The sequence below is a fragment of the Hemiscyllium ocellatum genome, chromosome 6 (assembly GCF_020745735.1).
Source record: "Hemiscyllium ocellatum isolate sHemOce1 chromosome 6, sHemOce1.pat.X.cur, whole genome shotgun sequence".
NCBI classification, from domain to species: domain Eukaryota; kingdom Metazoa; phylum Chordata; class Chondrichthyes; order Orectolobiformes; family Hemiscylliidae; genus Hemiscyllium; species Hemiscyllium ocellatum.
Genome location: NC_083406.1, coordinates 97,465,227 through 97,489,056, shown reverse-complemented (window position 1 = coordinate 97,489,056; position 23,830 = coordinate 97,465,227). Strand labels below are relative to the sequence as shown.

The following is a 23,830-nucleotide window of genomic DNA, read 5'->3' as shown; positions in this document are numbered from 1 at the left end:
GTGTTGCACTTGGGCGGGGCAAACAAGGCAAGGGAATACATGATGAATGGTAGGCCCTGGGAAGCACTGATGATCAGAGAGACCTTCATGTGTATGTACATCCCTCCCTCAGCTCCTTTATCCACCTGTCCTGATATTTAAGAAAGCATATGGTAACCTTGACTTTATTAGTCAAGGCATAGTATTTAAGCGCAGGGAGGTATGCTGTAGACATACATATTGTGTGCATTTCTGGGATCTACATTATATGAAGGATGTGATAGGACTTGAGAGGGTGGAGAGGAGGTTTACAAGGATGTTGCCTGAGCTGGGGAATTTCAGTAATGGAAAAAGATTGGCTAAGGTTGTTTTCCCTGGATCAGAGATTGAGATGTAAAAAAAATTAAGGGCATAGATCAGGTAGGCAGGAAAACACATCTCCCATAAGGAAACAATCAACAGCTGGAGGTATAGATTTAAAAGTAAAGGGCAGGAGGAGACGTGAGGAAAATCTTTTTCATCTAGTGAATGGTAGAAATCTGCATCTCATTATTGTAAAGGTGGTAGGGACAGAAACCCTCGTAACATTTAAGAAGGATTTACACGTGCACCCATGATACCACTAGGCTATGGAGTGATGGAAAATGGGATTAAAATAGTTAGGTGGACGTTTGTAACCAGCACTCGTATGATGGGTCGAAGGACCATTTTCTGTGCTGCAGATCACGATGACTTGATAACTAAGTCTTATTATTTGTTCTCTTGGCCTCAATCCATGATTCCAACTCCACAACTTGTTCTAGAAATACTCTGAATTTGCTTTCCCACAAGTATCATGATGCTGACATTTCTTGCTAATTGTTACCTCACAGGAAAGAGAGAGCATTTCCTTCCTGTTTTAGTTCAGATTTGACTCTTATTTCAGCTCCAATCAGACTGCACGGTTACTCAGCTCCATGGTCACACAGCTCCATTCTTTTTGTCACTCAACATTCATGTGTCTGTTTCATTCCGAAATACTCTGCTCAAAACCTATGCCCATGTTACAATTAAACAATGTTATCAAAATAGCAATAGCTCACAATTTTTTTCCTTTATTTCCTCAACTCAACCTATACTTTGCTACACAAGTTACAGCGCCTGGAAATTAGAACATTTCTGAACAGGGACATGAGAAATACTCCTCACCCTGCAGTTTGCTGGTTTGTTCGTAATAAAATCTTGACATCGTTGTGAATCTGCTTCACTTTTCCAAGTGCTTTAAAAAAGTCCTAAAAGCATATGAAAGATTGTGAGACACAACTCTGTGAGTGGAACATAATGGTTCTTCTACATAGTAGGAATTGTGAACATACGGATTACCTCTGTGACTGGTCCTTCTCTTGGACCCCGAAGGATATTCAGTTCATCTGCAGTCAGCTGAAACTTAGACAAGAATGCATTTGCTACCTCGGCTCGGATTTCTAATCGTTGACTGTAATGTAAAGAAAGCAGAAATGCATATAAAATCACAAGATATGACCCTCTACTGCTCAACTTAAGCACTATATGAATTTAGAACATAGAACATAGAAAAGTACAGCACAGAACAGGCCCTTTGGCCCACAATGTTGTGCCGAGGGTTAATCCTAATGTAAACTAAAATAACTTAACCTATGCACCCCTCAACTCACTGCTATCCATGTGCATGTCCAGCAGCCGCTTAAATGTCCCTAATGGCTCTGCTTCCACTACCACCGCTTGCAACGCAAGCTATGCATTCACAACTCTCTGCGTAAGGAACCTTCCTCTGACGTCCCCTCTATACCTTTCTCCTATTATCTTAAAACTATGACCCCTCACACCAGCCAATCCTGCCCCGGGGAAAAGTCTCTGGCTATTGACTCTATCCATTCCTCTCATTATTAATCACATTATTGATCACATTAAGCATGATTTGCTGTAAATTTGGCTAACAGTGTACCCATCACAGTTGAAGTGGTGGTATTGGAGAAAAATGAATTTATAATAGTAAGGTTGATATACAAAAACAGAAATTGCTTAAAAATCTCAACAGATCAGGCAGTATCTGTGCACAGAAATCAGAGTTAACATTTTTGGGTCCAGTGACTTTTCTTCAGAACTGATGGAGGCTCCTCTGATACCAGTAAATCAGCTGGACCTGAGTGCCCTGAAAACAGACAAGGTACAACAAACTGCAGCTCGGTTCCCTCAAACACAGCAACAGTTTAGGCCATTGGCTCTTGGCATCTTCAGGCACCCCACGTGGGGATAACAACTTTAAACTAGCTTTGCTGAGAACATTGAAGGAGAACCTTGGAGTAACACAGTTAGAATATTTTATTTTTAAAAGAAAATATCATGGACAAAAATGAATGGAAATCTGTTGTGTTTGCAATTGCATTTAGCAATACAGCATTTTTCATGGCCTTAGGATGTTCTACAGTATGTTTACAGTATGTTGCACTATCAAATGGAATCACTGCAGTAATGCAAAATCAACATAAGAATGAACAAGTAACTTTGCCTTTTAGCTTTATAACACAGTTTTGGGACTAGGTAGTACTGCAAAGAATCCAAAAGGTGGCAGCAATGGTCAGCACATCTCCAATCTTCACTCTGAGACAAAATGTAGCTGTTTGACTCACAAAGAAAAATTAAAAATCAGACTGCTCAGCAGAGTGTTATTTAAGGAACATCTTAATACAGTTCTATTTTTGCTTCTGAGCATCATATTTTCTCCTTGGCTGATATCTGTCCTCCTCCACCTTGCCCACGTATAAAGATTCCGATGTATGTCTAAACAGTGAAGAATTTTGCTGGTTATTTGACCGTGTAGCTTAACAACCAAGCATAATTTTGTCCTCAAGCTACATTCTCATGTACACCTTCCAGCAGGAGATAGCGAATACTAAGACGGAATAGGTATAGAGAAAACTTCTTCCCCATAGTGTTAGATGAGACTGCCAATATTGGATTGTTCCAATGGGTCAAGAGCTAAATTTGCAGGTTTTCTGCAAGGTATCACATCAGTTTCCATTTTCATTATTCTTGCCTAATGTTCTGTTTGCATCAGATAGAACAAGGTAGAATCTCACACAAAGAAAAGACCCACCCTGTCAGTATGGCAATCCACCAACTAGCCAAGGGAATCACTGGGGTACACGTGGATCAGGGCACCTCTCCACTATCCAGAGACTCTAGTAACTCGAGAAATAAGGGCTAAATCAGCTTCAAAGTACATGGAACCTGGCATAATGATACATATCTTCCGCAGGATGCGAGTATCTGTTCCTGAAAGTTTTTAACAGTCAAACACAAAATGACTTCATAAAGCATCTGTGATTGTATAGATGAACATACAATTACTTCACAAGGTATGTGAGCACACACGTGTACATCAACTTTTTTAAAATATAGATAGGAATGCACCCACAATAGCTTCATAGAGTATATATAGATATTCTTGAGAATCCAATGAAAATGTTAAGAATCACCTTCAAGTCAATGTAGAACATTACAACTTTAATGCAGAATCTCCAAATATGCTGTCACAATCCCCCTGTGCAAATTATAAATGTTGACAAGCATATCAGAATTTACAAATGACGGTTACAACATTATGAGGCTAATATGATAGAATGATTGCGAAATAATGGTTGGCCTTCCCAGGACTCTTGGTTAATTCTGGGTACCAAGCATTGCTGCACTGAAGGACAAAACAGTTTTACATCTATAATTTCTTATACAGGTTTCTGTCTGTATTTGAGGCATTCTCACAAACAGTTTGCAGAGTACATTATTCATAGAAACCAGTGAGAAAACATTATCCCAGCCATCTCAGCATTGGACTGGAATGCTCACAAGCTGTAATACACTATAGGCTATTTGGCCCAACTAGTCTGTGTTAAGGTTTATCCTCCACGTGAATAAATGGGGTGTGAAATTGAAAAAGTATTAAAAATAACGGTTTTGGAATCATTCCAGGAGGCTCATCATTACATCCATGTTCTCCTTTGTAGATAAAAAAGGAAGTGGGACAGTTTGCGGTGGTGGGGACTGGCAGGCAAAGGGCAGTGACTGAGTCAAAAAGAAAAAGCAAACTTGAGTCAGAGCTGGAATCAAATGAAAGCTAAGGGATTGATGCTCAGGCACGAAACATTGGGAAATACAGGGAATAAGGAACAAGTTATGGCAAAAGCTTTGTTACTGAGAATCAGTAATCTGCTAAAAGACAACATTGAGGTTATGATCTCTCTTCCCTTTAAGATTATTAAACTGGCTACTAATAGCAGCAGAAAGCAGTAATTTTCAGTGATTCGTTGATTTATGAATGAGAACAACAACTAATCAGAAAGCTGAGCTTCATCTAAACCAAGCAGAAAACTTGAAAACAAGCCATTAAAAATGCAAACAAACCTCTGCTACAAAGATTTACGTTGCCCATATTGGCTTTGAAAACTAATCAAATTAACAGAACTCCTTTCCTCCATTCATAAATGGATTTCTTAAAGGTTACAGCATTTCAACTATCTTTGTCATTTGTTTATGAATCCCACAACAGGATATTGCAGCATTTAGAACCTGTTCTTTTACAGACTACATGAAAGTGAATGAGATGCAGATACCTTGATATAATCAGCAAAAACACCTATCTCTTCATTTCACGTTAACCAAAGAAAGCTTTTTTAAATAATAAATAAACTTTAAGTTTACCTTGTGACTGTACTTTAACAAAAGTGCTCAATCCTCTGTTCTTCTTAACAAAAAGGCATTTTAACAGTTCAGCAGATTTTAAAGGTTTTTAAAATTATGCCCTCCTATGAAGACAAGCCCGGCTTTCATACTGCGTCCTTCATACATAAATAAAAACGTGCAAAACATGGGAACTTGAGACATAAAATACCGCCTCTGCACAGGAAAGAAGCCGGAACACAGGCTTGCTTTATATTCCCAGGAGGAACCCAGTGGAGCCAGAGAGGCACAATCATAATTGTTTCCAAGGCAATAACACTTCAGTGAGACAGCACTCACTGCAGAGTTGTTGCTAACGCTAGGCGTCCTTTCTTCTTTTACACAATACAAAGTGAACTGCTCTATGGAATTATCACCCAGGTGCCATGACGCATGACAAAAAAGGCAACTTTGCCCTCAACAAGGCGGCAGTGGAGTTAGTTAATTGTAATGTTGTCTGAACTTTAACTTGAAATACTCTTGACTTTAACATATTGAGAGACAGAAGTATAAAGTGATATATTTTAATAGGGGAAAAAGGAGGACAGGAAATATTTTTGAAAATTATTCTAAGGGGGATTCAGGACCAGAGATGCCTTGATAAATGTTGCACAAATTGTTGTAAGTAGGAACAAGTGTTGAGAAAGTAGTAAATAAGACATCTGAGATGAGAATTTTGTAAACAGAGGACTAGAATATGAACATATGGAAGTTATTTTAAACCTTTATAAAATAATGGTTTTAACTGATCTAAAGTAGTATGTTAAAGTCTGGGCATCACACTTATGTAACAATGTGAAAACATTAAAAAGAGCACAGTAAAGAGCTAAGAAAATGGTTGCAAAGATAAAAAAAAACTTCAATTTCATGGATAGATTCAATGGCATTACTTTGCAGAATCCCCAACTGCCTGGGGTTATCACAGAGCAGAAATGAAACAGGACCACCAAGGATCAAGGACAAGCTGAGTGACTGGGCAAACGCAAGGCAGGTGCAGTACAATGCGGATAAATGTGAAGTTATCCACTTTGGCAGCAAAAACAGGGAGGCAGATTATCATCTGAATGGTTATAAATTGACAAAACGAAATATGTAGTGAGATCAGAGTATCCTTGCACACCTGTCCCTGAAGGAGAGCATCCAGATGCAGCAGGCGGTAAAGACGACAAATGGTGTGTTGGCCTTCATAGCGAGATGATTTGAGTACAGAAACAAAAGTGTCTTGTCACAACTGTACAGGGTGTCAGTGAGACCACCCTGGACTATTACGTGTTGTTTTAGTCTCCTTATCTGAGGAAGGATGTTCTTGCTACAGGAGTGTAATAAAGGTTTGCCAGACTGATTTCTGGGATGCTGGGACTGATGTATGAGAAAGGTTAAATCTGTTAGGATTATATTCACTGGAGTTCAGAAGAATGAGAGGTCATCTCATAGAAACCTATTACATTCGAACAGGACTAGACAGGGTAGATGTAGGAAGGATATTGCTGATGATGGGTGAGTCCAGAACCAAGGATCACAGTCTAAAGATACCGGGTAACTATTTAAGATTGAGAGAAGCAATTTCTTCCCCCAGAGATTAGTGAGCCTGTGGGATTCACTACCACAGAAAAAGTCAAAGACATGTTATGATTTCAAGGAGTTGAATAAAGCACTTGGACCTAAAGGGATCACAGGAAAAGGGGGAAAAGCAGGAACTGGGTATTGAGATGGATCATCAGCCATAATTTCAGAGCAGGCTCGAAGGGCCAAATGGCCTAAGTCTGCTCCTATTTTCTATGTTTCTATATAAATACAAAAACAGATAAGATTCTGGGAATTCTGTAGTAAGTCCCTGCCAAAGTTCTCAGAGCCCATTCACCAACTACGAAGCAATGGTCAGAAGTGTTATGGGAACTTTACTACTAGGTCCAAAACCAAAGCACAGAGATACAAGATGACTGAGGAAGCAACTGGATGCAACATCTGAATAAAATTTATTTTTAATCCAGCAAGAAGTTAAGATCTGCAATACACTGCCTCAGAATGTGGTGGTAGCGGCAAATTAAATCATGACTTTTAAGAGAGAATGGGAAGGAAAACAATCGTAGGGCTATAGGGATTAGTTGCAGAGACACATTCTAAATTTGTAATCCTTCTATGATTCTATTAGTCTGCAAATCCATTGAATTAAAACTGCTCAAAGATACAATTAGAATTTACAATGATAGAAGCTGGTTAAAAACTGTGAGGTAAAAGAATTGCAATACTTTTGCTAGCATTTGGCAGTGGTGATACTTATTGAAAGTATTGCATCAGTTATAAATAATGAAATAATTGGATATTCCAGTGGGAAGGAAGGAGAAACAAAATAGTTCTGTAATAAATAAAGGATATTGATTTGATCTGATTAGCACAAAGCAAAACATATTCCTGAATGTACACCAATTATACAGAATGAGTACGAACATGGCACATTAGCAAACCAATGTGGTTTATACTTATAGGAAAACAAAACACCGCAGAGATAGGAAATATGAGACAAATGCTGTAGAAATTCACCAGGTCTGAGAGAGAGAAAAACAGAATTATTGTTTCGAATCTGGCCTGATTCTTCTTCAGAACCAAGTTCTGCTGAGTTTCTCTGGCAGGCGATGTGCCGCATTGGTTATCTCATCTAGGAAGGATGTAAATGCTTGGAAGTAATTCAGAGAACGTTTACCAGACTAATCTGGACTCAGCAGTTTTCTTAACAGGCTTGGTTTGTATCTGCTAGAGCTTAGAAAAGGAAGAAGTAACATGATTGAAACATAGACCCTGAGAGAACCTGACATGATAATGTGAAAATGGATATTTCCTTTTGTGGGAGAATCTGGAATAAGGGGTCACTTTATTTTAAATGGATGACCTCTCATTTTTAGAGATGGGGCAAAATATTTTCTCACAGCAGTTCAGATGTCGTTGGCACTCTCCTCCTGTAAAATGTTGGGAGCAAACCCTTCGAATATGTTTACGGCAGTAGTGGATAGATTCTTGGGAAGCAAAAGGATGAAAGGTTATCGGGGTAAGCAGGAAGATGGATTTGCGATTACAAACATATCCACCATGATCGCACAGCAGACTTGATGAGCTCAATGTGATGCTCCTGCTGCTTCTTTGTATATTGCAGCTAGAAGGTCCAGGGTCAAGTCCCACCAGCCCTGCAGATATGTCATAACATTGTCAAACAGGTTGCTTCAAAAATAATTATAAAGAAACATAAGGTGTCTTATAGAACAGTGGTAGAATCCCTACCTCCAGGCCAGAAGGTCCAGGTTCAAGTCCCACCTCAGCATGTGCTGGCCATGCTGAGTTGTCAGGACAGGTTGGTTACTTTTTCGCTTATGAAGAGACATTTACTGAAACTATGGGTGAGAAGTATTTCTCGTAATCTTTCACTACAAACAAAATCAAGAGACTTCGTAAAGAATAGGATCTGGCAGCATCTTACATCAACTGGCTTTTGGAAGTATAACAGTATGAACTTAGCAACTGGCTTAGGTAGCTTTTATGCAACAGAAAAAGGATTTCACTAACAAGGGATTTCCCTTCAGATTATACTCTAGTGCAAGAGTGTCCACTTGAATGAATTAACATTCCACTGTCTCCGAAGGGAGCTTGATCCACTCTGCTAGCATTGTGTTACACTGTTGTAGACCAACATCATGATTTACATTCTCTTTAGAGTGCTAAAAACAGTAATTATGTCACTTCAAGCTTCACTCATCAAGTGAGAACATGCCCAATTCTTGTCATCGATCATTGCAGTCTTTTCTCTCCAGCACTTCAATACATCTCTTCAATTATTTTGATTTACTGTGCACAGTACTGTATATGTAGTTGCAGTATTGATTTATAAGATGGTAAATGTGCCTCACTCCATTGACTCAACATTGATCTTTTAATACATCTAATATACTTTACTTGCTATTACTGAGTATTGTTGTGATACCTTCAAAATGCCATTCAGGACACTTCAGATTCCTTTAACTTTCAATAAATATAAGTTTCTTTCCATCCAAGTAACAGTTCCTTCCTCAGAGATTTTTCTTTCCATATGAAGTACCTCACATTACTCACAACTGAAGTTCACTGGCTGCTGCACAATTTTGAAAGGATATTCAAATGCTCCTTTAGCTTACTCTGGTGGTTCAGCACTAAGGTGTCATTTTCTTACTGATCTTTGAATCACCTGCAACAGTATAATTGACCAATGTGACCTCTCATGCTTTTTCCCACACCACTATCGCTTCCACAACCTCTGCAATTTGTTTTAAATGCACTGTCCCTTTTTTTTGGGAAAGACTGCATGTGCAGTAACTTCACAAGGAGTCCAAAATATCAGTGCAAAGGATAAGTCTCAAGTATTTGCAACAATTTTCAGTCAGAAGTGCCAAGTGGATGATCCATCTTGGCCTCCTCTAGAGGTCCCCAGCATCACAGATTCCAGTCTTCGGCCAACCCAATTCACTATGTAATATCAAGAAATGGCTGGAGGCACTGTGGACCCCGACAAGGTCAGAAGTGGTGATGGTCGATGCAGGTTGCACAATGTTCAGCGTCATTCATGATCCTTCAGATAGTAGGCAGCCCATTTCTCGTGAGGGCAAGGGGACTGAGAGATAAATGGGAGGAGGGGGGGTCACTAGGAAAGCAATAGGTAGATGAAGGTGGGGGGTAATGGTGATAGGTCGGAGCAGTGGGTGGAGAGGATAGGTGGGAATGAAGATGGACAGGTACCTGTCCAGATAATTAGCAGTAACACACCACTGAAAGTTCACTGACATCAACCCTAAATTTTTCCACCAAGCTTAGTGAGCAAATATAATTTTACATCTTTACGGATTTCAATGCCCTCTATCAGCGATGTACTATTACATCACAGTTGGCAAAATGACAGGGTGACTCAGAATCACAAGTTTTGGTTTTCTACATTTAACTGTGCATGTATGTGCTGCGAGGTTACTGTCCCACTTATTTCATATGAACAGGAAGTGCCAATAGCATTTATTAATATAATCAACTTACTTTTAATAAAGATATATATAATTTACATACAATAGAGATCAACATCACTGGACTATAGATCCTGATTCACTTTTGATATCATTTTATATGCATGTCAGATAGGGATACAATTAACCTTATGCAATTGCTTCCATGGTTCTGTGACCAGGATTTAGGCCAATGTGTCTGGCTCTCTAACTCTGTTGCTTGTCATTTTTAAAGCTCATCTTTATTAATTACTTATTTATCTGAATTATTCATTAATTACTTTGGAACCTGTTTATCTTAAATTCATGTTTACCATTTGTCAAACGCCATCTTTCTTCAATTTACTTACTAGAAAGTACCACTACCTCCCATGTGGTGCAAGGGATGGCTTTGAAAGTTATTAGTAGACTGCTAACATTGATGGAACAATATCTCAATTCTCAGGACGAGAACAAGAGGGAAATTATTGTAAACTGAAGGAAGAAGGAAGAATCATTGTTGGGCAAGGTGAAGCAAATACAGCACACATGCTTTTATAAATCGAAACATGAGTGGGATTTCCAGACAAGAGGAACACAAAAACCTTTTGGCACAGAGTTCAAGGAACTAAGAAACTGAGCATGCCAACAATGTAACTTTGATCAAGTTTGAATGATGACAGCAAATAACTTCAGTTCAAGGTGTGCAACAACTATTTAGATCTACACGAAAAGCAACATACAGCTACTAATCAACTGCTAAATATCTTTCCTTTAGTAGGTTTCCCATAGAGCTGCTTCCAGGAGAAAGATAATTGCCTTTAATTAAAACAGCCTCTTTATCGTTTGGCCAGGGTCTAATTTTGATGAGTGTACATTCATCAAAACTTCAGTCTTGAAATTATGTTATGAAAAATAGTATATAAATGCTTAAATGTATTTCTCTGAAACTCCACTCTGCTGAGTTGCTTGAGAAATTAATCAATTTACGATAACTAGGTTACTATTTCAATTACATTTCAGACAAATGCACCATCATTTCAAGGTATTTCACTATAATTAGAATGAAGTTCATAAGTTTTCAAAGTTTGATAATGTTGAATAGGAAAATGCAGCATTCAAAAATAGTGAAGATGATATCAGAGGAAAGGGTTTTGTTGGTGGAGACCAAGAAGTGGCAGAGGTTGTAGAACAAAGTACAGGGTTGTTACCATGCAGAAGGAGACTGTTGAGTTCATCATTTATCCACCAGCTCTAAAGCACATTGGGATATTCAGTTGTTGTACAACAGGCTCTATGAATGCATGTTAGTATTTTACAACACAATCATTTTGGTTTACAATTGCCATCTCCTCTAAAAAGCATTTAAAAATAATAGAACTCATGATTGAAATTTTTAAAAAATGCATTTCCGCATCTTAATTCAAATAAACAAATATTTTTCAAAACTTTAACTTCATGTTTCCTTTAATTCCACCAGCAAAATGTAAAGAACTTTGATTTATAGGTGGCTCAGTCTATACAACTGAGCTTATAATATTAATTTCTCTTTCAGAGATTAGACTTCCATTTCAGACATTCGGTTTGGACCCCATACCCAGGTACGGGGGCCAAAGAGATAGTATCAAAGTACCCTTTAGCATTAAATCATTCTGCTTTATAAAACATCTGAATGCTCTAGATTAAATGACAATTCTTGCTTATAACCTGTGGAAATACTTTTCTGAAAAGCTAAATGTGTAGGTTCAAACGTAGTATAGTCTCCACGGTAAAGCAAACCCTATTTTTCAACAAATGCATTACTGAAAGGTTCAATTTTAATGAGAACCCTCTTGAATATTTTCTGACTCTCATTACTGCCGTATCACATTCAGACTAGCAAATGATGACATACTGATGGATATTCATCTAATTCACATAACACATTCTACACAAAGTACTCACACTAACAATTTCTCACTGCCAACATCAACAGAAGATAAAAAGGCTAATAAAATACACTCATTGTTTAACAGTATATTTCAGTAATACAACAATGCAGAGTGTAATTAAGTTGGACCCAAGAAACTGAATGCACTCTTCGTGATATCACTGGCTTTTTATTAATATACTGTCAGAAGATAATGGTGACAGATTTTAGTTACTCTCTCCAAAAAGGCTTTAGTTGTAAATTCTACATTTTTACTGAGCACTGAGTAATAGGTTTTTTAACTGTTTATACAAATTTGTGTCAAATGTACTCAACATGCGGAGAGATTTTACTGCATAAATTATTGAACTTCAGATTCAAAGTGAGCACTGGAGATTATTCAAAGAAGTAAAATCACAATTTTGACCTAAGGTTTATTACTGAAAAAGCAACAGCTCTTGCAAAAACCCTCTGAATAATTATACTTGCAAATGAACACCTTAAACAAAACAAAAAAATTGTCCACAATAAAGTCCTAGCATATTTTTAAAAAATGTGTCTGTCTGTCTGTCATGTCAGTCTGTGGGGGGCAGTTGATTAGGATTTTTTATGATTGGTCTCAATATCCTAGTGACAGAGATAGGCAATAAATTGTCATATTTCTGTTACCATTCTATGAGGTAGTGAACTTCAAGTAGGGCAGGATCAAGCTTTACTGATGTAAATATTTCAAGATTACTTAATTTCAAGTTGCAAGATAAGGCATGATTCAACAATTTATTGTGTTGGAACTTGTTTTTCTCAAATTCTTATCTACTATTTTGCCAAACATCATCTGAGTGAAATTCTAAAATTCGTTTAACCACTACCACTGCCCATGCAGTTAAAAAAAATTTAAATGTGGACCCTATTTAACATGGTAAGACATTTCAAGGTAATTCACAGAGGTACAATTAAACCATAAGACCATAAGACATAGGACTGGAAGAAAGGCCAGTCGGCCCATCGAGTCCACTCCACCATTCAATCATGGCTGATGGGCATTTCAACTCCACTTACCAGCATTCTCCCCGTAGCCCTTAATTCCTTGAGACATCAAGAATCTATCAATCTCTGCCTTGAAGACATTCAGCGTCGCGGCCTCCACTGCACACTGCAGCAATGAATTCCACAGGCCCACTACTCTCTGGCTGAAGAAATGTCTCCGCATTTCTATTCTGAATTGACCCCCTCTAATTCTAAGGCTGTGTCCACGGGTCCTAGTCTCCTTGCCTAACGGAAACAATTTCCTAGCGTCCACCCTTTCCTAGCCATGTATTGTATTGTAAGTTTCTATTAAATCTTCCCTTAATCTTCTAAACTCCAATGAATACAATCCCAGGATCCTCAGCCGTTCCTCGTATGTTAGACCAACCATTCCAGAGATCATCCGTGTGAATCTCCGCTGGACACATTCCAGTGCCAGTACGTCCTTCCTGAGATGTGGGGACCAAAACTGGACACAATACTCCAAATGGGGCCTAACCAGAGATTTATAAAGTCTCAGTGCACATCTCTGCTTTTATATTCCAACCCTCTTGAGATAAATGACAACATTGCATTCGCTTTCTTAATCACAGACTCAACCTGCACGTTTACCTTTAGAGAATCCTCGACTAGCACTCCCAGATCCCTTTGTACTTTGGCTTTACGGATTTTCTCACCATTTAGAAAGTAGTCTATGCTTTTATTCTTTTTTCCAAAGTGCAAGACCTCGCATTTGCTCATGTTGAATTCCATCAGCCATTTCCTGGACCACTCTCCCAAACTGTCTAGATCCTTCTGCAGCCTCCCCACTTCCTCAGTACTACCTGCCTGTCCACCTAACTTCGTATCATCGGCAAACTTCGCTAGAATGCCCCAGTCCCTTCATCCTGATCATTAATATATAATGTGAACAGCTGCGGCCCCAACACTGAACCCTGTGGGATACCGCTTGTCACCGGCTGCCATTCCGAAAAAGAACCTTTTATCCCAACTCTCTGCCTTCTGTCAGACAGCCAATCCTCAATCCATCCCAGTAGCTCACCTCGAACACCATGGGCCCTCACCTTGCTCAACAGCCTCCCATGTGGCACCTTATCAAAGGCCTTTTGGAAGTCTACATAGACCACATCCACTGGGTTTCCCTGGTCTAACCTATTTGTCACCTCTTCAAAGAATTCTGTTCAAACAACATAGAAATTTTAAAGGTCAGTAGCCTTGGTTTAAGAGGGCCTCCTTTAAGAATACCTTGAAATAGGAAACCAAGGTAAGAATACTTAAATATCTTTAAGTACTGCTGCCAAAGGTGGAGTGATTAAACTTGGGGATGCATAAGAGGCAACAGCTCAAATATCTTGAAGTTTTTTGAGGAGGAAATCATAGAGGAAAATGTTTGGGGATGAGGAGCTTGGCTTGTGACACTGATGACAAGGACTTGAAAATAGGAAGAGAATTGTATAATCAAAGTATTAATTAACTAAAGCTAATGTAGTTCAGAGAACACACAGGTGAACAGGTCTTGGTGCAAGTTATGACACAGGCAGCAGAATTCTGTATGGCTTCAAGTTTATGCAGCCCAAAACCGGGACACTGGGCAGAAATGTGTTGAAATTGTTAAGTCTCAAGGTAACAGTAATAATGTTTGACGACATTTCTGATAACCATGTACCAGGTATCTTCCAATTTAAGAACAGTGGAGCCGTTCACAGAGCAGGATCTGTTACCATCTTCTGTGATTGCCACCAAGTTTTATTTGGGATTGATAAAGACTGCTGGAGGTTTTGTTATCCATAACCATTACCCTTCATTGAATATTATCTTCTAATTATGAACAGGATGATGTTTTACACAAAGCATTTAAATTAAAAATTCTCTCTCAGTGACTATGGTAGTCATTTGATCTTACAATACTGATGAGGGGTATCATCTCAATTTTCACAATTAAGATAAACCCTTTACTTTATAATGTGTGAAACAAAGCTGGGAGTCATGAGCATTGATGTGGAAAACTATACTGTTTTTTGATAATGTTTACATAATGAGAATGTTAAGGAAAAATAGGGGCCAAACATAGGTACTTGGGAGAAGCAATAAATGGGAGCCTGAAGGAAAGCCACTGCAGATGATTTGCTGGCTATAATTGGCAAATTATATATGTGACCAGGTGAGTCACACAACTGAACAACAGCAGAAAGGCATTGGTGGAGGACAATATGGTCAAACAGTGTGAAGACAGATCAGGACAAGGGGGCATAGCTTACCTTTATCACAGTCACATAGGATACCAATTTTAACTTGGATAAGAGCAGTTTTTGACAGGGTTGGAAACTTGATTGGAGGCAAACAAACAAGGAGTTCTGGGAAGAGGAGCATGGATGGGGGTGGGGGTGGTGGGCAACAGCAGCTCAAGGTCTTGGTTCATGCATGTTTATTATCTAATACAGCAAAAAGAAAATGAAGGGTTGTTGTTGCTGTGAAAAACATAGTCTAAGATTTCAAATTACAGACAATTGAATCCACTAACAACCTCCTTATGAAAATAGTTAGTGTACATTGACTCTTAAGTTTTAATCTGTTATTCTCCAATCCCTTCTTCAATCAAATGAGAGGATGCTGTCCTCCTGAACCTGACAGAAATTAAGATGCTGTTCACTTTCAGATTCTGAATGACACTGTTTCCCGCAATCTTTGCTCATGTCTCAGATATTTTGGATTTGAAGCATTTCCTTTTATATTTTAGGATATACTGAGGGTGAAACTGGCCTTGGACATAACTCTAAACAAATAACAGTTGATGGCTCAATTTTCTTTTCCAGGATAATCAATGGGAATCAAATGAGATAATTCAATGTTATCAGCTTTGTTCTAATGTCCAAGTTAATTTGAAGGGCTTATGCTCGAAACGTCGAATTCTCTATTCCTGAGATGCTGCCTGGCCTGCTGTGCTTTGACCAGCAACACATTTGCAGCAGTTAATTTCCTCTCAAACTGCTTTATAAGTTGTTGATGTTAAAACTGCAAAATGAAATCAGCAAGGTTGTACCCCTAGACACTGGAATTACAATTATTTTGGAAGGCAGGTCTTTATGATACATCGATGTTGACCTATTTCTATTTTACATCACATCAAAGGGTTTGATTTCTTTTGGTGTAAAGATTCTTAATAACATATAGAAACAGACAGAATGAATTACAGAATTGGTACACTGTTTGATTTTTTTTCTCCTGTAATTTTCTCTCAGTATAATTCTTGTACAAAGGCAATTATTGATGCCTGAGTATGGGATCAATTGTTACACTTCTGGCAAGAACTGAACAAGTGTTGCCTGCTATTAAATCTGATGCTTGCTCATGCAACAGTCACTTTCCAGAAAGGTAATCGGGAGTGGCAACCCTTTCTCATTCTTCCCCGAGCTGGAGAACAAAGGGAAAACTTCACACTTGCCACAGTGTGGAGATCAGAAAAGAAGCTACTGCAGGCAGCTCTCTGGCTTGGATTCAGGATGAGTGAACCTATGCAAGTGCAGTAATTACATTTCAGAAATGTTTTGTTGGTTGCAAACATTTTGTAACATTCTGAAGTTGTGAAAACTGAATAAAAGGTATTTTTACCCTTCATTGGCAAACTATACATGAATCATGCATGAGTAGTTAACTGCCAACAGCACAGTTTAATTTGTGACAAAACAATGGAAGTGGTTCAAGAATAAAATGCATTTGGAAATGTTTCTTATATTGAAATATTAACTACATTTGTGAAGTACTTCATTGGTTGTCATAAAAAGTACTACATTGGTGAAAATTAGTCTTGTTGAACAGGTGAATGTATCCACTTCTACAATGTCACAGGCATGCAATTAAGATTGAGTACTGGAGTAGCTATTAGCAATGTAGCATCCAATGGCTGTTTGTCCTACAATATTGATGAACATTGGATGCTCTTCTGCTTTCTGACAACAGTACTCTCCATGGTTGCTGGAAAAGACACATTTCCTTTGCGAGTTATTCAATTTTTAAAAATTCATTCACAGGATGATGGCATCGCTGGCTGGGCCAGCATTCACTGCCCATTCCTAATTGTCCAGAAGGCAATTAAGAGTCAACTACATTGTTGTGCGTCTGGAGTCACATGTAGGCCAGACTAGGAAAGGATGGCAGTATTCATTCCTCAAGGTCATTAGTGAACCCGATGGGGTTTTCTGACGATTGTCATGGATTCACGGCCATCCTTAAAACTCTTAATTTCAGATTTTTAATTGAATTCAAATTCCTACGTTTGCTGTGATGGGATTTTAACCCAGGTCCACAGAACATTATCTAGTTCTCTGGATTACCAGACCAATGATAATACCACAGGGCCATTGCCTCTCCCAACAGATAACAATCAACCTATTCCGAGATGCTATCACACACCTCTGGAGCAGGTGGGACTTGAACCCAGGCTTGCTGGCTCAGAGGTAGGAACACTCAAGACTCAAAAATGTTAGAAAATACTTTAAACCTGCAATTATCAGTGAGACAAAATATCACTGTTGACTCAATTTCCATCAATAAAGGTAAAAAAAAACTTCATTGAGCCATTACTGTACCTAAGGCACCTGTCCAATTATTTCAACAACTGCTTAATTGCAGTTTTAGTTTGCTCAGTTAAGTTTTCAAACTGTTTTCAATCTGAATTGATGTAACGGATGAGAACAAAGCAGAATCCAAAAAAACTGTATATAGTTGTACTCTTCTGTTATTCACAAATTTACATCAAAATAAATTAACTGACAATTAAAGGTAAATGTTATTTGATCAACAAATTAGGAAACTTATTTCAATGACAATTGACTTGCAGAAAAATGCATTTGTAGATCATCTTTCATGTCTCCATGACCTCCCACAGACAAGAAATTACTTTTGAAGCCCATCAGCTGTTACTCCACAGAAGTCTTGCAAAAAGAAAATGAATTAAATTATCTGGTTTTTGATTTGTTTGTAAAATATTTCCTTGGGCACTAGCAGAATTTCCTGCTATTCCTCAAATATGTTGATATAGTTTTCTTTTGCTAACCATAAAAACTGGCATCTCCAATAATGCTTTCTTTTTGTTTCTTCAGCAGTCCCTCGGAACGAGGAATAACTTGCTTCCTCTCCCATTTGACAAATGTTGTCAGCGATTTCAGAACCTATGTCTGATCTACAGCTTTTTCCACACAATTTTGCATAAGTGCTGCTGGAAGAAGACCATAGATGGGTTGTTGGACGTTTGTGCACACTACCAATGCTTCAACTTCACCTTTGTACATTCCTGAGGAAGTCTCTTAGTTTGTTCAGTGCTTTCCGCTAAGCCCTCACCACTTCCGTCAGTTAAAAGCCAGGGATGCCCATAGGTCACTGAGGATGTTCATTTCTTCAAGGTTATTTCAAGGACATCTCTAAAACACTCTCTCTGGGGTCTGGGGGGCTGAAACTGGATTCTATTTAGAGCAGTTGCCATGGAACTCTGGCATCAGACATATCCCATCTAATTATGTTGCTTTTATGTGATTAGTACCTTGATACTGGGCAAGTCCAATACAAAACTCCCCTAAACTGCCTTGGAAAGCAATTCAATCCCACGGCATTGATGCAAATGAGTGTGATCACTAGGTTCAAGCTTATATCAGTAATAATAAAAAGCTCTTATGGTGCAATGGTAATGTCTTTGCTTTGATCCAAAAGGCCTGGGTTCAAGTCTCACCTGCTCTAGAGGTATGTCATAACATATCTGAATAGACTGATGAGGAAAATACCTATGTCAAACATATAAATAGAAAGCAGGCTACACCACCAGTGCTTCATTCGGAGGTTCACTGAAGATGTTACCTAGTATGGTGACGAAACATCTGAAAATGAACTTTCCAGCTCAACGAGCAAACCTACAACACCTATGTCAGTAATTAGGTTAACCATATTAATGGTTAACATGTCTGAGCATGGTGGTGGTTGTCAATGGCTGCAAATCTCAGGCAGAGATTCCACTACCAAATATTATATAGTAACTTTATATGGAAAATGCAGAGCAGAATTAAATAACCCCAACTGTGAATTAATATTCTTGAAATTAATCACTGAAATACAATAAAATTTAAGACGCAACAGATAACAGAAAGGGTTGGTGCAGAAACTAGAACACCAGATTGTGTTAGAGCATCGTTCAGATGAATGAGCTGAAAAGAAGTGGAAGGAGAAACTGAGATACTGAGAAAGATGTGCTTAATCAAGGTTACTGGGAAATATATTCTGGAATGCCACAAATAACTAAAGTTAAAAACCTATTAAAATTGAAGAACAGAGTGTACATGACTTCTGCACAGTAATAAAAAAAAGAGAAATCAAGAAAAGAACATCTAGCAGCAACTGTGGAGAGAGAAACAAAGTTAATGTTTTGAACCTGGTCTATTCTTCTTCAGAACCCAGTTCTGCTGAGTTTCTCTGGAATGCTATGTGCAGTATTGGTAATTCTATCTCGGCAGGACGTAAATGCTTGGGAAGTAGTTCACAAAAGTTTACCAGTCAAATCTGAACCGAGCAGTTGCCTTAATAGGAAAGGCTAAACAGGCTAGGTTCCTGATGAAGGGCTCTGGCCCAAAACGTCGAATTTCCTGTTCCTTGGATGCTGCCTGACCTGCTGTGCTTTAACCAGCAACACATTTTCAGCTTAGGTTTGTATCTGCTAGACCATAGAAAAGGAAGCGGTAACATGATTGAAGACCCTGAGAGAACCTGACAAGGTAATGCAAAAAGGATATTTCTTTTTGTGAGAGAATCTGGAACAGGGGATCAGTTTAAAAATAAGAGGTCATCCATTTAAAACAGAGATGGGGCAAAATATTTTCTCACAGAAGGCCAGCTGTCATTTGCACTCTTCCCCTGAAATATGGTGGGTGCACAGTGTTTGAATATGTAAGGCAGTGGTGGATGGATTCTTGATAAGCAGTGATGGACTTTCAGCTCACTCTACCCGTTTATTTTCTTTCTGTGTGAGCCAAGTCCTGCGTGCTCTTTAAAATAAAGCAATAAGAAAAAACATTTAATCTTGCACTTTTAGTTTTATTCGAACAATAAGTGGATAAAGTATACAGAGCTCTGGGTCTAAACCTTTCTGTCCCTGACAAACTACTAAGTCAGTCAGTTCACAAAGGAAAAAAGACCTCTCTCTGTCCCTGATCCAGTCTTTTATACTATACAAAACATCATACCAACACTCAAGTGAAATTGTCTTCTCATTGGCTGTTGCTCCGATTCCATTCCCCGCCTCCTCGCATTTCCGGCTGTCCGATCTCACGTGACCTTCCCTTTTTTGGAGACAAAGGACCACCATGCGGCCTCCTTTCGAGCGCGAAAGGGCAGTCTCGCCCACTTCCGGGGCGCAAAACGGCCGATCACGTGACCTCCCGGATATACATACACACACATACAGCATTCAGGTGAAAGGTTATCAGGGTAGGCAGGATGATGGATTTGAGATTACAAATATATCCATCATGATTGTATTAAATGGCAGAACAGGCTTGATGAACTGAATGCTTTGCTCCTGCTCCTTCTTTGCATATTGCAGCTAGAAGGTTCAGGTTCAAATTCCACCTCAGTATGTGCTAGCCATGAAGGGGCGTCAATATAGGTGTAAACAGGTTGGTTACTTTTTTGTTTATGAAGAGACATTTACCAAAATCATGGGTAAGAAATATTTCTTGTAATCTTCCACTATACAAAATGAAAACATAAGACTTTGTAAAGAATGGGATCTGGCATCATCTTACATCAACTGGCTTTCAAAAGTATAACATTGTGAGCTTAGCAACTTGCTTTAGGTTTTATGCAACGGAAGAGGGATTTCACTAACAAGGGATTTCCCTTCCAATTATAACCTAATGCAATAGTGTGTACTTGAATGAATCAACATAATCCAATCCTATAGTCTCCGTAGAGAGCTTGATTTGCTCTGCTAGTCCTCTGTTATACGGTTGTAGACATGCTGAGACAGCTCATCAATGATCTACATCATCTTTAGAGTGCTAAAAACAGTAATTATGTCACTTCAACCTTTACTCATCAAGTGAGAACATGCTCAGTTCTCAAAATCGATCATTGCAATATAAGCTTCCCAGCACTTTATTCCCTCAGTTATTTTGATTGCCTTCTTCTGTGTGCTTTCAATAGTTACAACTTCCTTCTTATACTGTGGTGAATTGTACTGTGCATAATCCTATATGTATATTTGCAGTGTTAATTGAAAAAGTGTTAAATGTGCCTCACTCCACTTGGTAAATATTGATATTTTAATGCATCTAGTATGCTTAAATAAATAATGAGAAGTTTTTTTGTCCCGCACTTCTCAGAACAACTTGCAAGAATGTCAATTCAACAGGAAAGCTAATATTTATAGGACTCTACTGATTAGTTGGCAAGTGGACTTTAATTCATAGTGATATTGCCATAGAGAATGCACCAAATAACGTTAACTGACAGTGAACAGCCAGACTGTGTTTAAATTTTAAACCAAGCAGTTTGACTCTGTTTAGGGTAGCACTGTGAGAAATGAACCAATGTTACCTATTTTTCTTGAGTGGAAACAGCTGCAGCGCAAGTACAGATTCTCTCTGATGGCAAAGAACAGGGCCATGTATATTAATAATACATAGCTTCCAGTACACATAAGTGTACCATACTGCAAGCCTGACTAGCAATTCTAAATCAATTGTCAGTGTATTTCTTCGTATGCTCAGGATTATATGGCAAATGTTGACTATTGCGGAATCACATGTAAGGTTGGACTCTGGTCTGGTTACTTGCTTGACCGTCAGCCCATCCATCATTTGAATAACTTAGTCTCTCCATCAACAGCAATGTGGTGTGCAATTACATTGATTGCTGTAGATCAAGAAGGTAGCTCATTCCCACCTTCTCAAGGGCAATTAGAGCCAAATTCAAACCATCTTCCCAAATTGCTGCAGTCCATTAGTGTAGGGACATCAAGAGTGTTGTTAAGAAAGGAGTTCCAGCATTATGACCCAACAACAGAGAAGGAACAGCAATATTGCTTCAAGTCAAGATGGTATATGGCATGGAACTTGCAATTAATGATTGCAAGATGGTATGTGGCATGGAACTTCCAACCATGCATCTGCTGCTGTTGTCCTTCGAGGTGGTAAAAATCACGAAGTTGTTGTCAAAGAAGCCTTGTGAGTTGCTGTAAAGCATCTTATCGATAGTAAATATTGCTGCCATTAAAGAAATGGTTGTGGAGGGAGCAAATATTCATGGTGTTACATGGTATGCCAATCAAGCGAGTTGTTTTGGCCTGGCCATCGTCAAGTTTCTTGAGTGTTGTAGGAATGGCACATGTCTAGCAAATGCAGAGTATTCCATCATATTCCTGACTTGGGTCCTGCAGATGATGACCAAGCTTTGAGGAATCAGGAAGTGAACTACTCAACACAGAACTCCCAGCATCTCGCCTGCTCTTGTAACTACAATACTTAAATGGCTGATCACTTTGGTTTCTGATAAAGGCCCAGGATTTTGATAGTGGAGGATACAGCAATAGTAATTTCATGCTGAGGGGATGGTTGGATTCACTCCTATTGATGATGGTCATTGCCTAACTTCTGTGCATTATTAGCCACTTCTCAGTTCAAGCTTGAATATTGTTCAAAGTATGAAATGATCTAGTTATATTTGTGGTCAAAATGTTGATAGTGGGGTTTCAATGAAAGTAATGTAATTGATTGTCAAAACAAGGTCATTTCTTGCTCCTCGTGTTCCACTTGTATGGCACAAATGCTATTTATAATGCATAACTAAAAGTTGGGATATTATCCAGATCTCACTATGTGAGCATGAACTGTTCCATCCAGGAACTGTTCTATTATCTGAAGAGTAGATTTGAACAACGATCAAGCAACAGTCAATTTCTGACTTCATGACGAAGGGAGTGTCATTGGTGAAACAGTAGAAGACAGTTGGATCTCCAGGACTCACCTGAATGGTTTAAGCTGTGGGAAGTTACTTAATACAGTATAAGAAATATATTGCACATTGACTGCATTGTGACTGTAAGAGCAAGAATTATTTTGGCTGAGTTCCCAGTCTACTAATATTGAGTGTCTGACATATATTTAATGAAGATAAACTTATTTTATTAATGCTTTCCATGGTAAAGCATAATGCCAATACACATTGTCTAGGTTTATGCCTGAATTAAGGCCATTTCATTGAGGTGTTTTAATGCAGCTGATATAACTATGCCTTAAACAAGTTACAATTCTCTGGGAGGACAGGAACAACACCATTCAATATAACATTGTGAAGTTATTCACACATTAAATTGCATTGCAGATTAAATGGTTCAAAGTTACAAATTACATGGACAGAGGAAGCTACAATACCTTTTGGTTGAGAGAAGAACGACAGCTTATTACATTTAGGATTTGTTTAATGAAACCACGTTCAGAAAAAACAGTAGAAAAGTCCCTGATAACCTTCAAAGACAGTGAAGTATTGCAGGAATTCAGTTAAAAGGGAGTAAGTTGGTTTTACTTTCTGAAGTTAAATAATGGTAGACCTTCATAAATAAACTGGCTGTCTGCATCTGATAACATTGCTACATACTTTAAGTTATAACTTGAACAGTTACAGTACATAATAATCGCTTAGATCAGGAAAATCAAAATCTAAGTGGTGATAAAATACCAGTATGTTTCAGGATTAACAATCTTATCAAGATTTAAAGGCATAGAAATGAGAAAATTAAAAACCAAATAATGATCATAATGAACTTTAAAGACTCTGGGAAGAAAATAATGCCTGATAAACGCTGAATTCTAACACGGTGTTCAATCTAAAAATTAAAAACACAAACTTTAATTCAAAAATATGAAAAATTGTCTCAAGAAAGAGAAAACATCCACATTGGGTACTAGTAAAACAGATATGTGACCAATGATGCCAACATTACAAAGTCTCCCAAACTTAATGTGTGCAGAATGGGGACGAAGGAAAGATAGGACCACTGGAGGGCCATCAATCCATGCCAATTTAATTCACTTGCTAGGGTTTGGGTTATAACACGATAGAGCGTTGGTACAATAGTGAATGAATGGTTCACCCTTCTGTCAGGAAGTAGTGAAAGGATATGGTCATCTACCTGGAAAAGACTAATGTAGGG

The 23,830-nt window shown here is 38.4% G+C and overlaps 1 protein-coding gene across 1 annotated transcript in view; it reads right to left on the bottom strand.

Moving 5' to 3' along the window:
• Positions 1-23,830, bottom strand: part of cog6 (component of oligomeric golgi complex 6) — a 116,455-nt gene that overhangs the window by 49,831 nt on the left and 42,794 nt on the right. Inside the window, exons 5-6 of the mRNA XM_060826792.1 lie at positions 1,342-1,453; positions 1,168-1,250 (exon numbers count right to left, since the gene is read on the bottom strand). Coding sequence (XP_060682775.1) covers positions 1,168-1,250; positions 1,342-1,453 — 195 coding nt within the window. The remainder of the gene's footprint in view (positions 1-1,167; positions 1,251-1,341; positions 1,454-23,830) is intronic.